Source organism: Ursus americanus, chromosome 17, assembly GCF_024610735.1.
Source record: "Ursus americanus isolate L20-20 chromosome 17, mUrsAme1.1.p, whole genome shotgun sequence".
NCBI classification, from domain to species: domain Eukaryota; kingdom Metazoa; phylum Chordata; class Mammalia; order Carnivora; family Ursidae; genus Ursus; species Ursus americanus.
Genome location: NC_142143.1, coordinates 475,552 through 496,835, shown reverse-complemented (window position 1 = coordinate 496,835; position 21,284 = coordinate 475,552). Strand labels below are relative to the sequence as shown.

The following is a 21,284-nucleotide window of genomic DNA, read 5'->3' as shown; positions in this document are numbered from 1 at the left end:
CCGCCCGGGAAGAGGCGCTGGGGGGGGGGGGCCCTGTGCCGGCGGCCTCAGGCGTCCTGGTAGTAGTTGTTGAAGTTGATGCGCAGCAGGAAGTCCTCCAGGTGGGGCTGGTAGCCTCGGTTCACCAGCTTGGTCACCACTGCGGGGGGGGGGGGGGGGGAGCTCAGCCAGGCCCACCTGGTGGCTCCTGCCCCGCTGTCCCCAAGCCCTCCCAGCCCGGGGGGACAGTCACCTTTAAAGAGGAAATGGGAGTAGTACTTAAAGGTGCTGTAGGACTGCTGCATGAGGGCGAAGTTAGGGTGCTCCGCACCCCGGGGGCCGCCGGCCGGGACCCAGGGCTGGGAGATAAGCTGGCTGCGGAACTTGAGGACGAGGCTGAAGATGCTGTGGATGACGTTCATGACAGGCGCAGCCTTCTCTGTCAGCAGGCCCCTGGGGACGCAGGCAGCCGCCGGTGAGGGGCGCCAGCCCCCCAAGACGTGCGTGAGGAGCAGCCCCAGCCCCAGCCCCTCACCGGAAGACGGCCTTGTGCAGGTACTCCGCGTGCGCGCGCTGGATGTCCTCAAGGTCGCCCACCTGCGCCAGCCGGGCCCGGAACTCGCACCAGCTGACGTGCAGGATCTGGTTGGCGATGTAGCCCTGGGTGACCTTGACGAAGTGCTGCATCTCGTGCTTGAACAGCTGCAGCTGGCGGAACTGCACGGAGCCGGCCGCGTGGCTCACCAGAGCTGTGGGCGGGCAGAGGGATGAGCCAAGGCCGCGGCCGCGCAAGCCCGGGCTCCCGCCAGGCCTCACCTGTGCGCTTGAGCTGGAAGCAGACGTCCTTCAGCGTCCACATCATCAGCTTCAGCTGCAGCAGGAAGGAGAAGATGCCGCCGTACTTGCTCAGGCAGCCCTCGGTGACCACGACGTTGAGGGGCCAGTCGACCTGCGGGCACAGCCGGCTCAGCGCACCCCCGCGGGGAGCCCCCGGCCCACCCCCTCAGGGGCCCTGCTGACCTTGTACCTGAGCTCCAGGCAGCTCAGCACGTCCGGGGCGTTGGGGGCAAACGCCTCAGGCAGGAACTTGAGGGCGAAGGAGAGGTTGGCCGCGTAGGGCGTGTCCCCGTGCAGGCTGTACTGCAGGGCCTTGCTCAGCACGGAGTTGAGCACCAGCGGGTTGAGCAGCTCCCCGGGCGTCTGCCCCGCCCCCAGCTGAGGCGGGAGAGGGCGCACGTGTCCCGGGGGAGTCCCAGCACCCCCCACCCACAGCCAGGCCTGCACCGCGCCCAGGGGTCACCTTCTCGAAGAGGAGGTCGCTGAGGGACTGTGCGAACTCCCCATCCTCCATGAGGAGGAAGTGCCGCAGTGCCTCGAAGTGCGCCTCCAGGCGGAGCTCCACAAAGAAGTAGTCCACAGCAGCCTTGTTCACCAGGGAGACGCTGGCAGGAGGGGCCCAGAGTCAGGGGCAGGGGCGGGGACGGGGACCAAGGCGGGGGACCGGGCTGGGCACTCACTGTGCAGCCAGGGGGGCAGTGATGGAGTGCTTCATGAGCACAGGCAGGGGCAGCAGCTCGCTCAGCTGCACCGCGGTCTCATCTGCGTCTGACCGGACCCGAGGGTCCTCCGGGAGGGCGAAGGCCCGGGGAAGCCCGTGGTGTAGCAGGTGGGCGACAGGAGGCTCCGCTGCAGGATGGCAGACTGCCGTTAAGTGGTGGAGACACACCGGCCAGGCTCCCGCCTGCACGCCGCCACGGCTGGCCACTCACACATGGCCTCGTAGCTGTCCGGGTACTGCTCCAGGCGGTACTGCTCTGCCAGACCGGCCAGGTAGGCCTGCTCCTGACCCCAGCGCTGGGCCGCAGCCGCCTCCTCTCCCAGGCTGGGGCTGCTCAGGGCCGCTGCTCCTTTCTAGGAAGGAAAGGGTGGGTGGGATCCCCGACCTGGAGGCCCAAAGCCCTCAGTGCCCATGCGTGGCCAGACCCCTAAGTGCATCTGCCCTCACCTGAGAGTGCGGAGGGCGACTTGGAGAGAGGTCCTCAGTGTCCCCACTCGTCTCTGGTCCTGAGCAACACAAGTGGGGCAGGAGGGGGTATTAGGGTCAAGCGCCTCCTGCAGCGCGGTACCTCCCAGTCCCCGGGGCTGCAGACTCCTCGCCCACACGCCTCCAGTGATAGGACAGCTGTAGGGGCCCCACTGACCTGGCTCCTTGGGGATACTATCTCCCAGATCCCCAGATGCAGCCACTGCAGACGGCGGAGCCTGGAGGCCACTTGCCTCCCCACTACTGGAGCCAGCCACCTGAGCACAGGAGCTGTCTGAGGCCGTCTCTGCAGGCAGCCGTGGCTCGTGCTCCCAGACAGGGCTCTGCGCTCCCAGGCTGAGGCCTGGCTGGGACACGTGGTCGGGGGGGCTCTGGCAGGGCCTGGGCGTATTGGGCTGGTTTTCCCCAGAGACTGTACCCAGTACCACGCAGGACTGAGACACGTGTCCGTGGACATTCCACCGTGGCCGGGAGGGGGCCACATCCCACACATTCTCCCCCACCTTGATGCTGGCGTCAGACACGTGTCCGTGGACATTCCACCGTGGCCGGGAGGGGGCCACATCCCACACATTCTCCCCCACCTTGATGCTGGCGTCAGACACGTGTCCGTGGACATTCCACCGTGGCCGGGAGGGGGCCACATCCCACACGTTCTCCCCCACCTTGATGCTGGCGTCAGACACGTGTCCATGAACGTTCCACCGTGGCCGGGAGGGGGCCACATCCCACACGTTCTCCCCCACCTTGATGCTGGCGTCAGACACGTGTCCATGAACGTTCCACCGTGGCCGGGAGGGGGCTATCCCGGAAACACAGCCCCCTGTGGAAACGCTGCCCTCTGACAGCTGCCGGAGGAGCTGCCCCATGGCCTGGCTACTCCCATCCTGGGGGAGGGTGTGCGCGGGGGGTTGGGGGTGAGGCAGAGCCACCTGCCTATCGGAGACACCTGTGTCTTCTGGTTGCATGACACTATCCCCCCATAGCTGCTGCCCCCCATTCCTCAAGCTGCCTCCTACAATCTGCGGGGACCCTGGGGAAGCCAAGGGGGCTATAGCTGGCCTCAGGATTGTTCTGAAATCGTACTCCTGTGGCCCAGAAGGCCCTGTGCCCGCTGCTTCGGATGGAGCAGAGGGAGGCAGGTCTGAGCCAATGGTCTGCAGCGCCTCCTCCAGGACAGGGGTCACGCCAGTGTGTGCAGGCGGCTCGGCCTCCCGGGCTGTGGGCAGGAAGTCTTGGATGCTGAGGCCCTCAGAGAACGGCCCCGGCCCGTCCACCAGCCCCGGCTGTGGCTCAGCTCCCGGCCCCGAGCCACGGGCCCCTGCGGCTGGAGGCCTGAGCTGCCGCGGCTCCTGTGCATTCGGACGACCCCAGGCAGCCACATGCTGCTGCCCTGCATACCCAGCATCACGGCTGCAGCCTCCCGCGGGGTGCTCGGGGCCCGGTGACGGAGCCTGAAACACAAGTGGGTGTTGGTCCCCCAAGCGCAGTTCTGCAACCGGCGCCAAAGCTCATCAAGTGGGGAGCCACCGGGACAAGCCAGACCCCACAGCCACTGTGCTCCCAGGGCGGTGCGGACCTGGGCCCCAGCCCTCACCTGGGAGCCGGCAGCAGGGAGGACGGCCGGTGGCTCTGGGGCCTTCCCCTCAGACACGTCCTTCAGCATCCCCTGAAATTCAGGCAGCAGCGCTGAACACCCAGCCCCGCACAATCCAACCCAGAGCCTCCACACCCTCACCCAACACACATGGAAGCCACAGCCCCAACTGCCCACACGGGCCACAGCACTGAGGCGAGAAGGGCCTGGGCCTAGAGAGAGCACTGAGTTACCAACCCTCTCCCAGAACCCAGGTCTGCGTGTACTCTCGGGGGCTCCGAGACCCCCGGAGCCCAGGGGAAGAGCTCCCATCAGAAACTATGGTGATACCTGAATGTGCTTCTGATCTTCTACGAGGAAACGTAGCCGAGCACTTGCCAGTCGGTGCCTCTGGATTTTCCACAGTGCCTTCTGCTCTCGACGAGCTGCTTCTGCGGACAGCTTGCTGTAGTGGTCAACCAGCGCCTGCCTAAAGCCACGCCCAGAGAGACCCAGCTGCCACAGTCGCCCACCACTGTCCGGCTGGTGACCTGTGGGCTAGGATGGCTCTCCACGGCAGGGGCCCTCGGCACCTTCCCAGGCCAGCAGCTGGTCCCCGTGGGCCCCCACGGCACCTGCAGGGGCCTCACTGGGCAGGTCTTTCTGCCCCCCGGACTGGGACCCTGGTGGGCAGGCACCTAACCAGGGCTCAGCAGACTTCTGCTAAGCAAATAACAGAACGAGCCCCTGCATGGCCCAAAGCAAGAGGACAGACAGGAGGCCCGGGGCTGCCAGGCCCCCCGCATGAGAGGCACCTTCCTGTTCTGCTGGTACAAACTCCAAAGAACTAGAGAGAAATGCAAAAGGGTACACAGAGTGCAACACAAACGTGGCATCTGCTCCTGGCAGCTCTCCCCGCACGTTACTCCCGGAGATTTTGGTCCTTTCTCTAGCAGGGAACTGGGTCAGACCTGGACTGGCTAATTCCCATTTGGCTGCCCCAGACCAGGGACAACAGCCCCTACACCTCGCTGTCTCCTATAAACAACACAACAACATCTACCCCCATGCGTGCACAAGCCCACACGTGCAGATGCGCGCACATGTGCACACGGGCAAGCACACACAAGACACACTCTCCATGAACAGCACCTAAGGTCAGGACGACTGCGACCCCGAGAGACAACAGGCAGGAAGAGACAGTCCCCCCACAAAGGTGCCCCTGGGAAACACCGGCTTTGCTGCCAGCTTACGGGAGAGGTAGGGGAGGGCAGGACAAGGGCACCACAACGAGATAGCCTCTCGGCCGCTGGGCTGGACAAATGCTCCCGTCTGTCCAGCTGTCGGGCTGATCGCAGGTTTAAAAATAAGTAAAGGCAGAGGAACTGTTAACCCAGCAGAAATAACGAGACAGAGCAGGAGAGGCGAACCCAGTGTGCACACCTTGTCTGGATTCCAATCCACACTAACCAACCACGAGAAGACGCCCTGAGCACAGGTGGACACACCTGAGCACAGCAGAACAGCCAGAGGCACTCCGCCCAGGTGCACGTTGGGGTTCGGACCCCTACTCTTCCTACCTTAACTCACACTTGAAAATCTTCAAAATAAAAAGACGACCATCACAAGATCACACCAGGAGGGTCAGCCCAGACTGACCGCCTCGCCGCGGCCGCCTACCTCGCCTTCCTCTCCAGCTGCTCCTCCAGGGCCCTCAGCCTCCTCTCCCTGTCGTGGAGTTCTCGCGCATAGCTGAAGTCGTCATCCAGAGCCTCCTGCCTGGCCACCCGGCGCCGCTGCACAGCACAGCACAGCACACAGTCGTGCAGGTCAGAGCCGGACCCCACGAGCCCGCGCCCACCCACGGCCGCACGCCTACCTCCTGGTCCTTCACAAACTGCTCCTTCAGCCTCTGAAACTGCTCTCGCTTGCGGGCATCCAAGGCCCTGCGCTCCGACGTCTGCCGATCTGCATGGAGACGGGAGGGGGCGGTGCAATGAGGAGCCGGCAGCAGGTGGCCCCGGAACCACAGAGGGCGACCCGAGCCACACGTACCACTGAGCGCTCGCAGGACTCTGGAAGCTGCTTCCCGGGCCTGGACAATCAATTCTTGCTTTGCAATTTCCATTCGTAATTCCTGAAAAAGACCGTGTGTAAACACATCCGAATTCTCTATCCCCTCCTCTAGGACGGCGTGAGAGCGTGGCTGCTCGGACCCCATGCAGGCCCCTCCAGGGGCAGCACCCCCTCCAAGCAATCCGGGGCCGAGCCCCCATGCCTGCACACACCCACCCTGGAGAGGACCGGGAGCTCAGGGCAGGCTTCCCCCATAGGGATGGAGGGCCGGCCCTCTCCCCGCCTCCACCCCTGCTTGTTCTCTGAGGTCTGCCCGGGAGGCCAGGCCGAAAGGGCTTCCTATCAAACCCCTCCCTGGGTACACAAAACATTCAAAGCTCAGCTCCTGGTACCTCAGCCCCTTCTGAGCAGGAGAGGAGCTCACAGAGGCCACCGAGTGCAGGAACCTCTGGTCCTGCTGCCCAGGACTGGGCCCGTCCACCGCCCAGCCAGCTCCAGAGAAGAGAGGACAGAGCCCCTGCCCGGATGTCCCCCACCCAGACAGAGAACATCAGGGGCAGCCTCCCCATCAGCCCAAGACCCTTAGAGGGGAGGGAGGTGCAAGGAAAGGCCCCAGCCCCATGGCACCCCGCACCTTCTCCTCCTTGCTGATGGAGCTGTGGCGTGCCACCCGCTCCATCCGCCCCACGTAAATGGCACAGTCCCTCTCGACCTCCTTCAACTCCTCAGGGGAGAAAATCACCGAGATCCGGGGGACAGGGACATCAGACCAGTAGAGGTAATGCTACCAAGAAAGAAAACCTGCAGTGAGCCAGTGACACAGACCTGTGCCCACCTCTGCTTCTGCTCCTGGTGACCCATGGGGACAGCTCCCTTTCTCAGAAACGTTCATTCACCCAAGGGGCATGGCTCCCAGGACATCCCAGACGGGTTGCGTGGGGTCTCTGCCCAGGCCAGGGCTGCCTCCCAACGACCCTCCAGAGGCTGTGAAGACCTCTCCTCAGCCTCCCCCACTGCAGGAGCGTGGGCTACAGGCACGGGCACCCACGCCCTGAGGTCAGCCCGGACAGAACAGACCCCACCTCACTGCTGGCCAACCCCCTGCTCTGCCCCCTCCCCAGGGAGCCCCAGCCAAGAGCTCACCAGCATCCGCCCCCTCCCCATGTCCTGGCAGCTCCCGTCTGTTCTCAGCCCAGCACAGGAGGGACCCCACCAGCCACAGGCTGAGCCTCCTGGCCCCTCCCCAGCCCCGTCCTGGGCAGCCCACCTGCCTCCCTGCTCAGAAAGCAGCAGCCCCTCCTCACACAGGGCTTCACCCCACGGATGAAGAGGTTGCTCTTTGGAGCCTGGCAACCCTCCGAGCCACGAGGACACAACTCCCTAAAGCAGCCTGGGTCCATGTTCCTGTGGATGCAGCCCATACCTGTCCCACTGGGGCAGTTTCCCACGGGGAGGGATGGAATAAGCCCACTGCCCCTTGGCCTCGGGAACGCCTTTGCTTTTCATTCTGTCATGGTCAAGCTCCCAGGGACTCAATGGAGCTGCTTGTGACACTCAGGGGAAAATGAGAGGTCACCACAAACTAAGGACAGATGGCCAGGTCTCAGGGGACAGGGAACAGCAGCGGGACAAGAAGCGGCAGGAGGGCGGGCCCGCTCACCCGGGGGCAGCAGAGTTTCAACAAATTGATGGTCTTCCCGCAGACGTACACATCGTGAGCGATGTGCTTCAGGAACACGGGGACGCAGGCCTCCACCTCTTTGGAAATGAGCACGTAGCCGTGGGTCCAGTAAAACTTATCTAAATGGGGGACAGAACACACGGCTGGCTGGGGTCGAGCACAGGCCCTGACCCACCTGATGTCAGAGGCCCAGCCTAGCAACCGGCAGCCACCTACCTCGGAAGCCCAGGTACTCATGGTTCACCTGGATCATGAATTCGCCATAAGCGTCTCTGAAGACCCCGCTGTACACCCAGTCGTGGATGAACCTGCCAGGGTGCCCGGGCCAGCCGTGAGGGGCATGCGGTCGGGGGGGGGTCCGCCCCCTCCTCCCGCACAACCCCGGCCTCAGCAGATGTGTGACGAGAGCAGCGTGCGGACCCCACCTCGTGTAGGGCTCACAGCTGGTCTTCAGCAGGGACAGCAGCACCGGGTAGTGCTCGTTGCTGCAGTTATCCAGAGCCTCCTGGTACAGGTAGGACAGCAACTTCACTCCCTGGACACAGCACGGGCAGGGGCTTCAGTGCGCACAGCGCTGGGCTGACGCCCGGCAGCAGCCCCACCACCGGGGCAACGCTCAGGAGGAGCCCAGAACTCACTGTGGGGAATGCAGTCTCGGGTTCTCCGCCGCTGCTACCTGGGAGTGCTGCGCCAACGCCACAGAGCTCGGCCAGGTACCTAGACGCAGAGGTCGCGTGAGCCCAGGTGAGCAGACAGAGCGCCCACGTCAGGCGACACCAGAGCCAAATGTCCCCCAGGTCCACCTCTGCCCGCCTTCAGGCTCCAGCTTTAAAGGCACCCGGACGTCAAGGACTCCAGTTCCGAGCTTCCCGCCTGCCCACCCCCCCACGCACCCTGTGCATCTCCACCCCCTTCTCAGGCTTGGACAGGACTCAGAACCACCCTGAGTCCATGACCCTCTCCTGCACCTGCAGCACCCCACCTCACGCCGAGGGACACCCCCTCTGGCCTGGACGACCGCCCAGACCCCACCCAGACCCCTCGCCCTCTCTGCCCTGCTGCAATCTACGTCCACATGGCGGCACGGTGCCCCTGCCCCAGCACCCTCGAGGTGCCCCCAGACTCCCGCCGACCTCACTGTACCCCACCTCCAGCTCTTCTGCCCGCAAGGTTTCCTCTCCCACTGAACCCTCCTCCCCAGCATCCCCAGGCCCTCATGCTCCCTTCTCCAGAGGGCACCTGCCACACCACTCTGCCTGGTGTTTACAAACTGGCCCATGAGCGCCAGGGGCCAGGTCTGTGGGGACCCCGTGTGCCCTTCATGCAGGAGCCCCCAACCCTAGACAGGGCCTGCCACAGTAAGCCACCAACAGACACACAGCACACAGCACCTGGGGAGACCGTCGGGAGCAAGGGCCCCTGTTCTCACAAGCCTTTCGTGGCCCAGCAAGTCCCACGCCTGCCCCCATATGGCCCCCACACTCAGCCGCCACGCCGAGACTCACCTGAGCTGCCGGCCCAGTTTCTTGAAGAGAAACCCAATGGTGAGGAGGCTCAGGGTGGGCGGAGTGGAGAGGACGCAAGCGCGGTAATACTGCAGGTACTTCCTCAGGCCACTGGTGAAGGCCTGTCGGGCAAGGAGGCTGGGAGGAGGGCAGCCGGGCACAGGGACACAGCCGCTGAGCTCAGAACTTGAAGGATACGCTGGAGCTAGGGGAAAAGGCTTGGCTCCCATCCCCCAACCCTCGGGCTCCATCTTCCAAGGAATGGAAATCTATGGGTCATGCCCAGGCACCCCAGCCTAGCTGGAAGCAAGGACCCTTCACGGCATCCCAGGGCCCAGACCAGCTACACCAGGAAACTGGGAACTGCGGGTCCCAGGGGGGAGTTCTGGAAGGGGTAGCCAGGCTCTGCATGCAGGTGCCAACTCTGAGAGGGTCTCCGGCTGCTCAAACCATCGGGCTCTTGGCAACACACACATCCTGGGCTGCACCACAGCAGCAGGACCCTAGCTCAGCTCCCGTGTTCACAGGAGGTCTGCACAGAACACTCTGGAACAAAAGTCAGTCCACCCACCAGCCACATCCCATGACCTGGATGGCGGTCCCTCCCACCTTCATCAGTTTCCTTGCCTCCACGGGCCCGGCCTGCACCGTCTCAAACCTCAACCTCATCAGATCACCCAACAGCACTGCCACTGGGCCACCAAGTGAAGGAACCCGTGCAGCCCAGCCCCCACTGGGCCCCAGCATCCTGCCTCCTCTGCTCAGCCTTCCGGCTGCTCTTCTCTCAGTTCTCCCAAAACGCCCTGCTCCATCTGGATGCCTGCCCCTCCCAGCAGGCCCCACACCTGCTGTCCCAGGGGGGCTCTTCCCAGCATATGGGCCGACTATAAGATTCTCCAGAAGAGCTGGCTCAGCCCCGGGTCCGAGAACTTCAGTGCCACAAATAAGGGAGGACACTGTGTCGGTCGCTGTGCAACTCCCTGAGGACCCAGCAGGGAACAGGCAGCACACGTCCACCCCATACTGCCCGGGCCCCCGAATGCTGGCCACACCTGTATCCCACGGCCTAAACATGGCTGCCCAGGTTGGCAGTGAAGGGACAGCAGAACTAAAACATCATCCCTGAGGACCCCGTTCCTGAAGAGGGACTGTCAGCTTTTCGACGTTGCTAAGGAAAAAGGCTTGCGCTCAGCGTCCTGGGGAAGAACTCTGAGGCTGTCGGGTAGGTCTGGGACCGCCGCGAGGCTGAGGGCCGTACCTGGAACACGAGGCCCTTGCTGCAGGAGGAGTCCAGCACCGGCTGCAGAGAGAAGCGGCTCAAGCGTGCATAGTGTGTCCCGCACTCGGCCACCTCTGAGAGGAGGCTGCTGATGCTCTCAGGGGAGGCTCCAGACACATGGACACCCCGCCTCACCACGAAGGTCTGAGCTGGCTGGACAGGGCAGAGGAGAGGCTCCGGAGTCAGGCACCCAGAGCCCAACATGGTAGCATTGCCCCCTTCCACCCTTCCGCCCTCTCAGCACAACGCAGACTGTCCCCAAGACTGGATGCCCCAAGCTGAGGCACACAAACAAGAGCAGGGGCCACAAAGCACCCCCCGACCATCCCACCCTGGGAATAAAAACACACACACACAGAAACAAGGGATCACTTTTCACGGACCACACTGAGAAAGAGCACACGTCTAACTCGTCAAGCCAGCTGCGGGTGAGGGTGCAGGAAGACACACCGCCCCCACCCTGCCCAAGAAGTGCAGGCAGAACACCTGGAGTGCTTGTCATCAGATCTGATCACTCGACTCGCGGGGACGCGTCCAAAGGAGGTAACACATGGTTGCTGCTGAGCTGTGTCATCAGTCACGGGGGAGCCGCGAAGGCCAGCCCACCGCGCCTCTGGCACAGCAGGCAGGGAAGGCCAAAGAACCAGCCCTAGGCATCCCAGCCAACAGCATCTCTATCAACAGGCTCCAACAGACACAATACCTCCCAGCAGGTTAAGATGGTAAATGTTTTGTGTATTTTACTGCAATTTAAAGGAATCTTAAAAAAAAAAAAACAAAAAACCCTCCCACCAAAGAAAAGCTCAGGACCAGATGGCATTACCAGTGAATTCTACCAAACAATTAAAGCACTAACATCAATAGTTCTCAAACTCTTCCAAAACCCAGAAAAGGAGAGAATACTTCCTAATTCTAACAGGCCAGTACTGCCCTGATTCCCCAGGAAGATAAAGACACTATAAGGAGGGAACACTACATGACAACATTCCTCATGAACAGAAATGTAAAAATCCTTGATAAACGTGATCTCAGGGTCGTGGGATGGAGCCCCCCCATGGGGCTCTGTGCTGGGCATGGAGTCTGCTTGAGATTCTCTACCTCTCCCCTTCCGCCCCCCCAATAAATAAATAAATCTGAAAAAGAAAACACTAACAAATCAAATCCAGCAGCATATGAAAAAGAGGGGTTTAGCATACAAAAGTCCATCGAGGCAGTCTCCGCTAAGGGTCCCACTGGGCCGCGGGCCGCTGCAGGGATAAAGGCAGCACCGTGGCAGAAGACATCAAGACCAAAATCAAGAACTATGAGACTGCCCCTGTGGACAGCCTTCCCCAACCAGAACCAGACCAGGAGCCGCTGCAGAACTATCTACGTGACTGCTAACAGGGGAGACGTCTCCGTTCGTGAACGGCACCAGCACCCCTACAAGTCCCGCTGCCCCACATCCTGGGAGTCGGCCTGGGACAACTGCGGGGCAGAAGGCACGTTTCCTGGGAAGATCTGAACTGGCTCCACCGACCTCTCCTCTGTCCTCCATCCTGCTCCCAGGGGGTGAAGGGGCACCTGTGTGCCTGTGATCCCCAACCTGGGGTCCTGAATCATGGCTTAGCTAATGATACACACTCACTGGAGAAGTGAAAAAAAAAAATCATTGTAATAAACCACATTAATAGAATGAAGAAAAAACAGGATTATCTGAATTGGGGCAAAGAAAACATTTCACAAATTCCAACACACTTCCACGGTAAACACACGCACTCAGTTAGGACATACAGGGATCCCCCGCAGCACGACAAGCCCCCAGCTAGCGCCACGCTCCACGGTAAAAGACTGAAAAAGGGTTTCCCTAGCACAACAGAGGCACGAACATCTGCTTGCACCATTTCTGCTTAAAATAGCACTTGAGGGGTACCCGGGAGGCTCTGTCGGTTAAACATTGGACACTTGACTTCAGCTCAGGTCATGACCCCAGGGTCGTAGGACTGAGCCCTGTGTTGTCAGGCTCTATGTTCGGCGGGGAGTCTGCCTGGGATTCGCTGCCTCTCCTCTGCCCCTCCTCCTGCTCACAGGCTCTCTCTCAAATAAATAAATCTTAAAAAAAAAAAAAAAAAAAAGAACCAAAATTGGGGCGCCTGGGTGCTCAGTCATTAAGCGTCTGCCTTCGGCTCAGGTGATGATCCCAGGGTCCTGGGATCGAGCCCCACATCAGGCTCCCTGCTCTGCTGGGAGCCTGCTTCTTCCTCTCCCACTCCCCCTGCTTGTGTTCCCTCTCTCGCTGGCTGTCTCTCTGTCAAATAAATAAATAAAATCTTAAAAAAAAAAAAAAAAAAGAACCAAAATAATCTTTAAAGACAGACATCTAGACCAAATGAACAAAAGAGGAAACCCAGAGATAAACCCTCACATATATGGGCAATTTTCAATAAGGGTCCCAAAACTATTCAGTGGGGAAAGGACAGTCTTTTCAACCAACAGTGCTGAGAAAACTGGATGTCCACATGCAAAAGATTTAAGCTGGATCCTCCTCTCACACCATATACAAAAATTCACTCAAAGCATGGGGTGCTCCTGGCTGGCTCAGTCAGTAGAGCGTGCGACTCATGGTCTCAGGGTCCTGAGTTCAAGCCCCACCCACACTGGATGCAGAGATTATAAAAAAAAAAAAAAAATTCACTCAAAGTAGACCAAACACCTCAACGTAAGAACTAAAACCAAGGAACTCTTAGGTGAGCACAAAGGCAAATCTTCATGACCCGGATTTGGCAGTTTCTCGCATATGACACCAAAGGTATAGGCCACAAAATACAAATAAACTGGACTTCATGAAAATTAAAAACTTGCATGCTTCCAAGAAAACTATAAGGAAAATGAAAAGACAACCTAGAGAATAGGAGAAAATATTAGCAAATCATGAATCTGACAAGGGATTAATACCCAGAATATATAAAGAACTGCTACAACTCAACAATTCAACTCAAAAATGGGCAGAACGCAAATAGACATTTCTGCAAGGAAGATACACAAATCGTCTATAAGCACATAAAACATGTTCACTATCATTAGTCACTACGGAGATGCAAATCAAAACTATGAGACACCAGTTCACTCCCATTAGGACAGTTACCTTAAAACAAATAAAACAGCAAGTGTGCAAGAGGACGCAGAGAAATTGGAACCCTCGTAGGATGCAGGAAGGAAGGCACAGCAGTGCAGCTGCCGTGGGAAACGGTTCGTTGGTTCCTCCAAAAGCTACACATACGTGGATCAGAGGGCCCAACACCTGAACTCCTAGGTATGTACTAGAAAGAACTGAGAGCAGGGACTCAAACTCTTGCACACACACTCACAGCAGCACATTCACAATGGCCAACCCACGTATCCACACGGATGGATGCATGAATAAAATGTGGTACATAATACACGAAGTAGTCCTTAGAGAGGAAGGAGCTGCTGACACCTGCCCCGACCTGGGGGAGCCCTGCCGACACTGTGCTGAGTGACGTAAGCCAGACACGGAAGGACACATCCTGTCTGGTGCCACTCCGAGGAGGCACCTGCAGTGGTCAGACTCGGGGACAGAGAGCAGACGGCGGGGCCGGGGGCTGGGGGGAGAGTGCGTGATGGGGACCGAGTCTGGGAAGTTCAGGTTGGGAAGATGAAAAATCCTGGAAATAGTGATGATGCTCACACGACACTGGGAATGGAATTAATGCCACCAAATAGCACACTTAAAAGTGGTTAAAAAAAAGTGGGGGGGTGGGGCGCCTGGGTAGCGCAGTCGTTAAAGCGTCTGCCTTCGGCTCAGGGCGTGATCCTGGCGATCCGGGATCGAGTCCCACATCAGGCTCTTCCGCTATGAGCCTGCTTCTTCCTCTCCCACTCCCCCTGCTGTGTTCCCTCTCTCGCTGGCTGTCTCTCTGTCACATAAATAAATAAAATCTTTAAAAAAAAAAAAAAAAAAAAAGTGGGGGGGCGCCTGGGTGGCACAGTCAGTCAGGCATCGACTCTTGATTTCAGCTCTGGTCCTGGTCTCAGGCTCGTGAGACTGAGCCTTGCGGAGGGCTCCGCGCTCAGTGAGGAGTCGCTCCCTCTGCGCCCCCCTCCAGCTCGCATGCACACACACACACTCTAAATCAATCAATAAATAAATCTTAAAAAAAAAAGTGGCTAAGATGGTAAATTTTAACTTATGCATATTTTACCAAAATGAAAAAAAAAAAGGAGGGGTTGCTTCCACAGTAGGGCCATAAAAATGGCATATTCTAGAAAGTTTCCCGACGTGGCCCTTGCAGCAGTCCCTGCATCACACACTCACTGAGGAGTCTGCTGGACAGCATGTCTCCAGGGCGACCCCAGGACATGCGTCGAGCACACACCCAAGTTCAAGAACAGCCACTACGTAGGAACATTTAAGACGCAGAGAGGCGGGGCGCCGAGACCGAAACAGGCTGCAGAGTGGTGTGTGTGAGGCTTCATGCTTGTAAATACTGAGTGCCCAGCAAGAGGCAAAAGTGGCTAAAGTACAGCTTCTGTCCCGAACGAGCAAGGTCCCGCCCACCGGCAAGGAGACAGGCCCACGGCACTGAGTAAAGCCAGTGACAGTCCCCGAGAGCCGCGGGGCCCCTTCCTGCAAGGCAGGTGCTCCTCGGGGGGGGGGCGCTGAGTGTGCACCCTGTCCGAGCACAGGGAAGGGTCAGAGGGCCCCTCAGCACCTCCTGAAGATGGGCATGGAAATGGCGGGCACAGTCCATTGTCTCACCAATCGCGATAAACAGCTCACTTCTGTTCAGTTTTAAAAGGAGGTTCATAAACAAAGACTTTCTAGAACTGAAACAAGAAGACCATGGCCATGACCGTGGACAGGCCATGGAACCAGCTTCCCAGCCCACACTCTCCCTCCCCCCGCTCAGAGGCTGGCATCTGAGGCCACCCGCTTACTGCACAGGCTCCTATCTACCCTGTAAAGTGCCAGGCAGCCAGCAGACTGACAACATGGTGTTGGTGCCGTCCCCACACGCCAGCACTTGCTTACCTGGCAGAGGGAAAACGTGGTAGACACGACCCCAATCAGGACGTTCAGTGCATCTTTCACCAGCTCGCACTCCTTCACCAGGACCGGCAGCGGGGCCTGCAGCAGACCCCCGCCCAGCACCTGCAGCTCCCCGTGGCAGAGCCGGCAGAACCTGTCGAAGGTGTCCCTCCCGGCCTCCGTGAGGTAGGGCTCCTCTCTGTGGCCAGGGGGGCTGTGTGGGAGACAGAGGACGGGGCACTGAGTGGACGGAGCGACACGTACACCTCAGCTGCATGAACAAAAGGCAGGGGGGAGAGGGACTAAGACCAGAAGCAGCAGCACGTGCCCCCACCCACCCGGTGCCCAGGGGCACACGCTGGTCCTCAGGACGACCATAGCAACAGTCTTTACGTTAAAAATAAGCACAACGTCCACAGCAGCATTATTCACAATAGCCCAAAGGTGGAAACAGCCCAGGTATCCACGGACAGATGAATGGATAAACAAAATGTCACCCGTCCATAAAGTGAAGCATGATTCAGGCTTGGAACGGACGCTGTAACAGCTGCTACAACATGAGTGAACCTCGAAGACATTATACTAAGTTAAATAAGCCACACACAAAACTGTATGCTTAAAAGGAGCATGACAAGGACGCCCGGGTGGCTCAGTCGTTAGGCGTCTGCCTGAGGCTCAGGGCGTGATCCCGGAGCCCTGGGATCGAGCCCCACATCAGGCTCCCTGCTCCACATGGGAGCCTGCTTCTTCCTTTCCCACTCCCCCTGCTTGTGTTCCCTCTCTCACTGGCTGTCTCTCTCTCTGTCAAATAAATAAAAAATCTTGTAATAAATAAATAAATAAATAAATAAATAAATGGAGCATGACGGTGCATTTTATGCTATGTACATTTTGCGACTTCTGTGAACCGAAGACAGAGATGATGACAATGGTGCCAGGAGGCCGGCAGGGGGAGCTCCCGGTCAGGGCAACCCCAGCAGGACCAGACCCACCCAGCAGGTGGACCCCCATTTAGCTCGGGCAGCGCACTTCCTCCTGGGAGGGCACAAAGAACCACAGGATCTTGGCCCCCCAAAATATCTGCCCCTCCCCCTGCTCGTGTTCTTTCTCGAAAGTAAATAAAATCTTTTTTTTTTTAAGATTTTATTTATTTATTTGAGAGAGAGAGAGCAAAAGCAGGGGGAGCAGCAGAGAGAAAGAGAGGGAGAAGCAGGCTCCCCACTGAGCAGAGAACCCGACCCTGGGCTCATGACCTGAGTGGAAGACAGTCCCTTAACCGACTGAGCCACCCAGGTGTCCCTCTCTCACAAACAAATAAAAAGAAAATCAATCCTTTTTAATTGACAACGCTCATCAATCATTCTTCTCATTCGGCAAGTACCTGAGTGCAGGGGGAGCAGCAAGGCAGACAAGCCCAGCCTCCCGGGGGCAAGCACTATAGACAGAAGAAAGGAGGAAGCACCGACTTGGACCCCAGGGCCAGGGAGGGCTCTGAGACGCCCTGGGAGCAGTAAGAAAAGGGGTCAGTGTGAGTGGAGCTGGGGGGTGCGGGGAGGCCCTCAATCCAGACCAGGGGCAGTCATCAAGGGTAGCAGGCAGAGCAATGATGTGCTCTGGGCTGTCCCCGAAGGTGGCATCAGCTGTGTGGAGGCTGCAGGAGGGGCAGGAGGAATCAGAGAGGCCAGTCCTGAGGCGTCCAGGTCTGCAGGTGGGCTGTGGCCAGACCATGGACATTTGCCCTCACTCCCTCGGGGAGAGAAGAGCGTGAGAAAAGACCTCTCGAGTTTCAAGGTTCTTCTGCGCCTTCTCCAGGGAGTCGCTCAGGACAGGTGCAGTCCTGCCCCCCTCTTCCAGGGTCGACGCCAGCACCACCGTGGCCATGTGTGCCCCCTTTGGGGATTCTGAGCTCAGGCAGAAAAGCCCATGAAGGAAAACACCAAATTCCTCTTGTCCCCACAGAGAACTCAGCCGTCAACATAATGAAACCACTGCCCCCAGAATGGGGGCCGCCACAGAGACACGGCAGAGGAGGGCAGCCTTCAGACCCACGCGGGTACTTGGGGTGAAGCACGGGGGAGGGGTCCTCCAGGGGGTCTCAGAGGACAGAGCTGACAGTCCCAGGGCTGCGGGCGGACAGGCAGCTCTGCTTCTGGAGGGCAGCACCTTCCTTAGCTGCCCACGAGCCAGAGCTCATGGTAGGAAACTAGCAGGTGGCTGGGATTTAAACTGAAACAAGTTTAAAAGATTTGCCCAATGAACTAGAGCAAAAGGCCTCAGGGGTCAGCAGTCAGTGGGATCAGGTTCACACCAGAACGGGCAGAGGAGGATGTCTGGAGAAGGGGAGTCTGGGGCCCACGCCCGCCTGAGGGTCTCCCTAAAGAAGCCACCATGTGTGCACTGCCAGGCATGGGTTCTCGTCCTGGGAGCTCAGGGAAGACCGCTGCGGCACTCCTCGCTGCTGGAGCTCTAAGGTCAGTGGCCTTCAGGGGACACCAAGGAGATTAACTGCGCTCAGCAGAACAGGGGCAAGGACAGAGACCTGGTGAGCAATCATATCTCCTAAACAGTGACCTAAAAAGTAGGAACTAATGAATGAAATACCACTAAGCACATATTTACAAAAGAAAGTGCTAACTTGTTGGCCCACTTTTGAGACATGTGAGGCGTTAGAAGCAAGTGGGATAGCTCTGTGCACATAAGACAAGAAGTTTCGGGACAGGACAGACAAGGCAGCCCCCACCGGTGGTGCTGAGGGAAGCAGGGAGTTGGCCATCCCTGGAGGAATCCGCTGCGGGGGGGCAGATGACCTCACCAGCAGGAGTGGTGCCCAAACACAACCGGCACTTAACTGTCCACACCCCGACACGTGCCCATCCTCAGAAGACCCTGCTGGGGCCCAGGCGCTGCATCAGAAGGCACCGCACTCCTGCTAACCCTGCCCCTTCCATCCCATGCTCCCCAAGGTGATATTCCACAGAACTGCCAGCAGATGAGATCGGACAAGAGGGTCCCAGGAACAAATACTGGGAAATGTGTGTCTTCTGTCCCCATTCTGGGAGGTTTTCAGGGACACCAGAGCTTTACAGACTCTGAGAGGTCCTGAGTGCAGAGGCCTCTGGACCCAGATGAGCCCAGGGGACGAGATGCTGGCACCGGTCAGGGCAGCACTGCTATGACCGGAACTTGTCAGCCAGAGAGCACCACTGTCAGTCCTCGATGTAAAGACCAGTGGACCCAGAGACCGTTCCCTCACCAGCACCCTGTGCCCTGGCCCCAACTACACAGCCTGCCGGGCTGCCCTCGACGGCTCTGACTGGGAGCCTCACGGGCAGCACATAACTCAGGTGCCAACTGACTCTGACTTGCAGAAGTTACTGGCACTGGGGAACCTCCTTGAAGCCTGCAAGTCCTTCCCCTCGGTGTCTGTCTCACTTCCCAGGACCCAGGCCAGGCCACACAGTAGCCTGACTGAAACTTCCGGGCACCTAACCCCACCACAGCTGCTCTACCAACAACTGCCTGAGCTCTCCCGAGTAAAGGTCACATTCACACATGGTGGGGGGGGGGGGTGCGTTTAGTGGCAAAGGCTCACATACCATCCAACTTGCTCCCAGCACCTCCGTTTGCTGGCCTCGTAGGTGAGCACGGCATCCCACAGGTCGATGTCCGGAGTCATGCCTGGTTCAGACTGGGAGTCAGGAGTCAAATTAGATGCTGACTGGAACCCTTCGTCGTCGGACTGATCCACACTCTGAGGAACCTGGAGACCACAGGAAAGAAGGAAACATCACGTATGCCTTTGGAGTCAAATTTCACCCAAGTGTGGTCAGAATTCCAGGACTTCCCCACACACTCCCCATTACAAGAAACACCCAGCAGAATGTTTCCTCTACTTTTCCCGAGCATGCCACTACTACACAATGTTTTCACTCCCACCGAGTCACTTAAGGGATTAAGATCATCAACTTCCAGTTGCATAGAACATGTAAGTGTCAATATAACTTACAACCAAATTTATCGTGAAATGCTTCTGATGTGCAAGTTCCATTTTGGGGAACCCAGCATAAAAGAAATCATAGTAGGGACATCGGGGCGGCTCAGTTGGTTTGGTGTCTGCCTTCGGCTCAGGTCATGATCCCAGGGTACTGGGATCAAGTCCCATGTCGGGCTCCCTGCTCAGCGTGGAGCCTGCTTCTCCCTCTCCCACTCCCCCCCCCCACTCGTACGCACACTCTCGCTCTCTCTCTCAAATAAATAGATAAATCCTTTAAAAATAAAAAAAAATCATAATAAACAAAAATTTATGCACACCAAAATGTTTGTTATAGCGAGAATTTTTCATAGTAAGGGAGTGAGTACTGATAGCACTGAAATGTTCCAGCAACATTTATAAGGCTGCAAAACACAAAGGCCAACAATGATTTACTAAGGTAGGAAACATCCCACGTCATAGGTGGAAGAACGTGCACAAAACTGCACACACAGTACGAACAAAACTACTGCACGTGGTTCCTGAGTACTTGATATGCGGCCGAACTTGTTACTTCCTTATAATTAAAGGTAAACAGCAACCCTAGAGAGCAGAGTAAGTGACCTGACAACACGTCCAGTTAGAAGGTGAAAAGCAGCACGCCGCTTTGGCCTGCAGGTGGGCAGCGGGGTCCTTGCCCACCCAGGTGAAGCCCACTCCAGCAGCCCTGCCTCACCACGGCTCAGCTACCAAGTGACAGGGACTCGAGCGCTACCCTACCTTTACCAAGACCAAAGGAAGGTCAAAGGAGGCATTTCCAGCTGCCGGGGAGCTGGATGCAGGAAAGCAAACACTCTACCTTAATGGCCAATCCAGAGAGGTCTGCACTGTCCGGCATCGGGGGCAGGTCCAGTCGGACATCCATGTCGTAAGTGCGGCTGTGCACGAGGGCGCCGAAAAGCGAGACCCGGGTGTCTCTCTCAAACCTGTCACCCCAAGGGTCCCCGTATGAGAAGAGCCCCACTGTGGGCAGGCCAGTGCCTGGGGCCGCCTCCATCACCTGAAGCGCCTTCTGGATCATGTCCTGACATAAGTACTCCTCTCTGGAGATCAAAGACTGAACGTCCATCTCAAACACACTCAGGTCGTAGCAGTCGTAGCCGCTGTAGGGCACGTTTCTCCCCACATGCTTGTTGTTAAAGAAGTAGTCACGCTTGCGCTGCAGCACCTGAGGGGGGCCACTCCCTGCCAGCTGAACCAGGAGGTCCAAAACAGACCCCACCTCCACCAGCGGACAGCAAGGGGCTGCTAGGACCTCCTCCACAAGCTCCTCCAAACGGTCAGCCTCAGGGCCGAGCCCACCCACTCTCAAGTCGAAGGACAGCATGAGGATCTTGTTCTTCACTGGGAGTTTCGAGAGATCAGCCTGAAGTTTATGAGTCTCATCTTGAAAAAGATTCGTGAAAAGAGCATTGTAGGCCACCCTCTTGAGGCTCTGCTTTGCCCTCTTCCGGCTCACGACGTGCTGGCCCAGGTGAGCCTTTGCGGCCGGCAGGAGGGCCTCGCACAGGTCGTCGAACAGCTGGGGGACGCTGGCCATGCCCACCCCTTCTCAGTTCCAGGCCCCTAGGCAGTGGGAAAGCGCCCCAGCCGGGCTGCACTCCGGCCTCTGAAAAGCAGGGCGTGGGAGCGGATCAGACCGGGCTGAATGCCAGGCGACCCCGAAACCGACACCCGGAGGATCACTGGCACTTCCAGGTTCTTGCCCTCCCTCTGCCCACTGCCACCCCACCGCCACCCCGCCGCCCGCGGTAGCCTGCAGAGCGCCAGCTCGCCCCTTGTCGCACCCACGAGCCTTCACCCTTTAGGGGGTCACGGAAGTAGGACAATGCTGAGGAGACTGCGCGAGGGCCGTACACAGTGGACGTGGCCCGCTTTGCACGGTCTGTCGGCGTCCCGAGAGGGACGGGGGGGGCTGCGCGCCGTCGGAGGAGGGAGTGTGGGGGTGGCGGCAGGCAGAGTCCCCGGGAGAGACCTCGCCCCGCGACAAGACCGCAGCGCCCGCTCCCGCCACCACCATCCCCGCCCGCGGCGTCACTGCCTCGCGACCCCGCAACACCGCTAAAGCGGGCGCGCCGGAACTGC

The 21,284-nt window shown here is 58.7% G+C and overlaps 1 protein-coding gene and 1 pseudogene across 4 annotated transcripts; one reads left to right on the top strand and one right to left on the bottom strand.

Moving 5' to 3' along the window:
* Positions 1 to 21,236, bottom strand: TUBGCP6 (tubulin gamma complex component 6). 4 transcript variants are annotated; one of them, XM_045815445.2, is made up of 26 exons: positions 20,987 to 21,236; positions 19,999 to 20,808; positions 18,766 to 18,929; positions 15,173 to 15,383; positions 10,120 to 10,293; positions 8,862 to 8,983; positions 7,995 to 8,073; positions 7,782 to 7,891; positions 7,573 to 7,664; positions 7,336 to 7,475; positions 6,310 to 6,459; positions 5,655 to 5,736; positions 5,479 to 5,567; positions 5,280 to 5,395; positions 3,951 to 4,089; positions 3,621 to 3,692; positions 2,181 to 3,477; positions 1,985 to 2,043; positions 1,749 to 1,890; positions 1,497 to 1,665; positions 1,280 to 1,421; positions 1,000 to 1,194; positions 796 to 928; positions 515 to 728; positions 233 to 432; positions 1 to 139 (listed from the first exon to the last, which is right to left on the bottom strand). In XM_045815445.2, exons 2-26 carry the CDS (start codon positions 20,737 to 20,739, stop codon positions 48 to 50), a joined length of 5,124 nt encoding a protein of 1,707 aa, XP_045671401.2. In that variant the 5' UTR covers positions 20,740 to 20,808; positions 20,987 to 21,236; the 3' UTR covers positions 1 to 47. The 4 variants fall into 4 exon arrangements, 3 of the variants coding, with proteins under 3 accessions (XP_045671401.2, XP_045671402.2, XP_087724717.1); XM_045815446.2 differs by having other exon boundaries at positions 21,001 to 21,236; XM_087868591.1 differs by having other exon boundaries at positions 7,782 to 7,861; positions 19,999 to 21,236.
* On the top strand, positions 10,691 to 11,644 carry LOC123803778 (cytochrome c oxidase subunit 6B1 pseudogene; annotated as a pseudogene).
* Positions 21,237 to 21,284: the final 48 nt, after the last annotated feature.

What these genes read in the sequence shown, in the direction of transcription:
- TUBGCP6 (XM_045815445.2), bottom strand. Translation starts at nt 20,739, where the DNA reads ATGGCCAGCGTCCCCCAGCTGTTCGACGACCTGTGCGAGGCCCTCCTG. An exon ending in AGTTTGTGAAGGACCAGGAG is followed by an intron (nt 5,396 to 5,478) that starts GTAGGCGTGCGG and finishes TGTGCTGTGCAG; the next exon opens with CGGCGCCGGGTGGCCAGGCA. An exon ending in GCGACCTCCTCTTCGAGAAG is followed by an intron (nt 1,195 to 1,279) that starts GTGACCCCTGGG and finishes CTCCCGCCTCAG; the next exon opens with CTGGGGGCGGGGCAGACGCC.